The sequence below is a fragment of the Stegastes partitus genome, unplaced genomic scaffold (assembly GCF_000690725.1).
Source record: "Stegastes partitus isolate 25-593 unplaced genomic scaffold, Stegastes_partitus-1.0.2 Scaffold403, whole genome shotgun sequence".
Lineage (NCBI taxonomy): Eukaryota > Metazoa > Chordata > Actinopteri > Pomacentridae > Stegastes > Stegastes partitus.
The window spans coordinates 489,732-494,587 of NW_007578134.1; the positions used below are offsets into that span (position 1 = coordinate 489,732).

The window sequence follows — 4,856 nt, forward strand, 5'->3', positions numbered from 1 at the left end:
ACATAACCTTCTGGGTGTTGATTTTAGGTTTTCCTTAAGAATGTGGAGGTAATCCTTCTTTTTTCATTATCCAGCGCATAATACTGCCACCGCCATGCTTGACAGTAGGTTTGGTGTTCTTGAGGTTAAAGGCCTCACCTTCTCTTGTCCAAACATTTTTCTGGACATTGTGGCAAAAAAAGCTCAATTTCCTGTTTCATCTGACCACAGAACTTTCCTCCAGAAGACCTCTTCTTTGTCCATGTGATCAGCAGCAAACTTCAGTCAAACCAAAAGATGCTGCCTCTAGAGGAAAAGCTTCGTTCTTACGTGGCAACCTCTCAGCTCATGACGGTATAAAACATGCTTGAATGTGACACCAGAGTTCCAGCAGCTTCTGACTCATTTCAACCTGCTCTCTGGTGATTCCTGGTTGACTCTTGACCATCCTGACCAATTATCTCTCAGCAGCAGGTGACAGCTTGTGCTTGCTTCCTGATTGTGGCAGTGGCACAATTGTACCATGCACTTTATACTTACAAACAACTGTCAGATGGTTTGGGATTGTTTATGGCTGAGTCTTATGAGTATCAAATGGGCTCTATTTAAACTGGCTTAGAGGAGTCAGCAGCTGTAGTCCATCCTAATCACTCACAAGAAGTTGCGAGTCCATGCCACGGAGGAAATTTGATTAACACAACTTTTAACATCACCAAAACTGACAATTTAAGTATGCATAATTTTAACCCAGCAGATTTGGTCATTTCTCCAGAACACCACAGCACATTTTTTGTGCATTAAGGTTCTATTTGGAGAACAATATCTCAGGAATTAGATATCAACCTAATTCTTTAAACATTCAAGAAACACATGCACCGCCCGAGAATCGAACTCGGGTCACAAGAATGGGAATCTTGCATGATACCACTACACCAGCGGCGCTGTGGAAACACAACCTCATTAAACACAAAGTCTGAAATCTTCTCCGGTAGTGTCGTAGCTGTATCCCCTGCATCACCTTAAAATCCAAGTCTGTGTTCACATTATTGTAATTCAAAACATAATCTGCAGTTTTAAACAACAGATGATGAATATGAAGTGGAAAACACAATGTCAGAGGCCATAAATGAACTCATGTTTTAATTGTGTTGGATGTTGCTGACCAGTGGAAAAACAAGCCACTGCTTTAAGTCAGACTCAGTTCTGGTCTCAAGATGAAGCTTTTAATGACTCCCAGCCTTCTGTGTTTCCAGCAGCCTCTTGTTTTTTCCTCCATAATGAGCCAATCACTGATTCAGATCCGTGCCATCCTTGAGAACTTGATAACAAGGTCAGTGATGCGGCAAAGCCGGGGAGAGACGAGACACGACACGACCTTCGCTTGACTCCACAAAGTTATATCTCTACTGAGGTCTTTAGCGAGAACAGAGAAGCTGCAGATTTCCAGTCAACTTTTAACGATGGCTGATTTTCCTGTCGACCTCCTGAGTTTGAGGATCGTTGTTTCTTGCATAGGACTTGTGGGTAACGTATTTCTCATCATGTCCATCCTTCAGACCAGATTCTCCCGAGTTAAATCCTTCGAGCTGTTCCTCCTGGGACTGGCTGCAGCAAACTTGGAGGAAATCATCATCATAAACATCTACGACGTCACCATCCTCAGCATGTCCTCCCCTTTGGTTGGTACGTGGTCGTGCCGCTTGCTGAGGTTCCTGACGGTGTTGGGTGAAATCAGCAGCATCCTCTTCACCGTCCTCATCAGCGTCTTCCGCTACCAGAAGCTGAGAGACGCCGACAGGAGGGTGAACCTGCCGATCTACCTGGACAGCATCCGCTCGGCCTGGATCATGAGCGGGGTTTGCGTGATGCTCTCCGTGCTGCTCGGCCTCCCCACGGTCGTCATGGACCTGCAAGGCTCGGTGGGGAACAACGTCAGCGGGAACAGCAGCGGTTGTCCTCCAGACTTCTTCCAGTGCAGTAAAACTTCCTGCCCCCTCCTCAACCGCTTGTACAAATACGTGTTCACCCTGGTGTGCTACATGCTGCCCCTGATCATCGTCACGGCGACCGGCTCCCTCATCCTCGCGGTGCTGCTGAAGCGAAGGAAGATGGTGACTCCGACGGTTAGCGTGAGCTGGTCCAACCAGCTCAGCACGAAAATTAAAAACCCAAAGCTCCAGCGAAGCACCGTCGCCGTTCTGGCCGCCATGGTGCTGTTCCAGGTGGACTGGACCATCTACCTGATCTTCCTGTGGATGTTTAGCTCAGGCGACTCTCGGCTTTGGGCTGAGATTGAATTCTTTATCTCGACTTCCTACACATCCATGTCTCCGTATGTGTACGGGGTAGGAAACAACCTGTTCTCCCTCAAAAACTGTAAAAGCAAGTGATTTTTGTGCAGTGAAATGTGCTTAAGTAGAAGCAAATTGCATTTCTAGTTGTCAAATGAAGATGCTTTTTATGATTACATGCTAGAAACTGACAATTATGTGATGCTGCTTGAGACTTTACTAATCAGTCTTTCGTTGATAAACAGATCGCAGCATTGTGTTGTCAATTTAAACCCTTATTTTTGTCTAATACAAAAATGAATACACTGCTTTGGTACGGTTTTATCTTTCCAATCAAAGGGCTTTTAATATTTTCAGTCCCATTTTTTCTATGTATTGATACTTTTTCAATCAGGTTTCGAACTTGAATGCCAACAGCACAGAAGGATTGTCATTCTTTGGACTAACTTTTCGCTGCTTTTCCAAACAGGGAGGAGAGCGTGTGGTGGAGTTTAACCTAAACTGAAAGTCACAAACTGACTCATTCTCTCGGTGAGATTCTGCACATGGCAGCTGTATTTGTGTACGATCACGACAGCGTTGTGCACAGACCGGCACGGCCTTTATTTACAGCACAAGGAGCTGAGGAAAGCAGAAGTTCCCTCCACTCTCAGGAGCAGGAGACGGTTTGAGTCGACCCGTTTCAAGTTTGAACACATGTACTGATTGCCTTTTGGTATGAGTAACGCTTGGTTTGGCTTTGTGAGTGAAAGTAAAAGCGAAAGTTGGCAGAGAAAGGTCACATATTAGTCATCGTAGCTCTTTTGATCTGGCCGGGACCAATTTTGTCAGGTTTATTTAACACTGATTGCCTTTTTGTGCTTTGCTTTTAAAATGTACACGTGTATTTTAAAGACCATCCCCCATGAAAATCTAGTTGGTTTTTTTTACCTTAATTGGGACTACGTAGATCTATGCATCCAGAGATACAGCGAAGCCATTTTTAGCACAGGAAGGAACAACTTTTATTGAAAAAACTTCTAAATATGTACATTTGACACACTGGGATGAGCTTTTAGGGGTTTATTTGATGACCAAGGAGCTGATAGACGATTAAATGAGAGTTTAAATTGTTTGCTGTAAGATATCTATACGTGTATTAACGGATACTAATTGTATAAAATGTGTAACATGTTTTCAACAGTATACTTAACAATAAACTTTAAAACAGCCTGTTCAGCTCCTGTATTGCCACAGTATACAACCATAAGTGTCGTCAAGAACCTAAGGCTGATTCTTCATATTTGCTTTCTGCCACAAATGTGCTTTTTATTTCAATAATTTACTTAATGTGTGCACTAGTTGACCAAATAAGTTCAACACATCGTCTATCAGTAAAGTGAAGATATTGCTTGTTAAACCATAAACTTTATCTGAAACCACAATAATCATTAAGCACTATCAATTATACCTAAAATCCCACTGAGACACCAGATCTATTATGTAGGTTATTCAATCTGATTAGTCACATGTGCACTAGCTACAGGACATTAAGTATCACAGAAGACTTCGTCATGGCACCCCTTCACTAGACAAACCCCCAAAATGCTCTCTGCTCGCCAACAAGGAAGTACCCGCCTCCTCTGGCTGCTTTCATAATAAACAGCAAGACGCTCCACCTGGTGGCACAGCCAGGTACTACAGCTAATCAACACTTGAAATATGTATTATCGAGGAAAATGGTATGAGCAGACACTATGGCTGTGTCTGAAATCATCCACTCTCTCCCTGCTCACTATACAGGGACCACTATGTAGTGAGCTATGTAGGGAACACCTCGGCAAAGTAACATTTCGGACACTATTCGAGCGATTAATTACGTCGCTCGATAGCTGCGATTTGTGCCGTAGCAGCGTACTACAGACACATCAAATTCACAGTTTATTGCATGACTAAGAAACGGCTAAGAATAAAATTGAACAAAACATAAACTGGAGATTACTTACATTTTAATGACAAATTTTCGTGCTCTCGTTCGTCTAGTTTGCGTTTCCTTTCGCGCAATGAATGATGGTCCATATTGCTCAGTTAGTGACCATCGGCTGTACACTACTTTTGCATTGTGGGATATTTTGAGTGCACTATATAGGGTGTAACAGTTGTAACGTAACACTTGGACAGCACTACAAACACCCTATATATATATACAGGGGATAGTGGGTGATTTCGGACACAGCCCAAGTCATGGCGCCCCTTCACTAGCTAAACCCCCACAATGCTCTCTGCTCGCCAACAAGGAAGTACCCGCCTCCTCTGGCTGCCTTCATAATAAACAGCAAGACGCTCCACCTGGTGGCGCAACCAGGTACCGCAGTTAATCAGCACTTTAAATATGTATTATTGAGGAAAATGGTATCAACAGACACTAAACATTTGGAACAGGAGAGAAGAAACATGATCAGGACATCCCCAACATCCCCCACGTTCATCCATCAGCTCTACTTATCCTTCAGAGGGTCACAAGGTCAACACAAACAGACAGATGAACACAAAAGCTAATGCTTGCACCTACAACTAATTAGAATCACCGACAAACCCTCCATGCAT

At 43.5% G+C, this 4,856-nt stretch overlaps 1 protein-coding gene and 1 non-coding gene across 2 annotated transcripts; one reads left to right on the plus strand and one right to left on the minus strand.

The window, feature by feature from the left end:
- Positions 1 to 850: 850 nt before the first annotated feature.
- trnag-ccc (transfer RNA glycine (anticodon CCC)) lies at positions 851 to 921 on the minus strand. Its single transcript has one exon. It is a non-coding gene; the product is annotated as a tRNA-Gly (tRNA).
- A 518-nt stretch (positions 922 to 1,439) lies between these two features.
- ora6 (olfactory receptor class A related 6) lies at positions 1,440 to 2,369 on the plus strand. Its single transcript, XM_008285479.1, has one exon. It carries the CDS (start codon positions 1,440 to 1,442, stop codon positions 2,367 to 2,369), a length of 930 nt encoding a protein of 309 aa, XP_008283701.1.
- Positions 2,370 to 4,856: the final 2,487 nt, after the last annotated feature.

Excerpts from the sequence above, each read along its gene's own strand:
- ora6 (XM_008285479.1), top strand. The coding sequence starts at position 1,440 with ATGGCTGATTTTCCTGTCGACCTCCTGAGTTTGAGGATCGTTGTTTCT.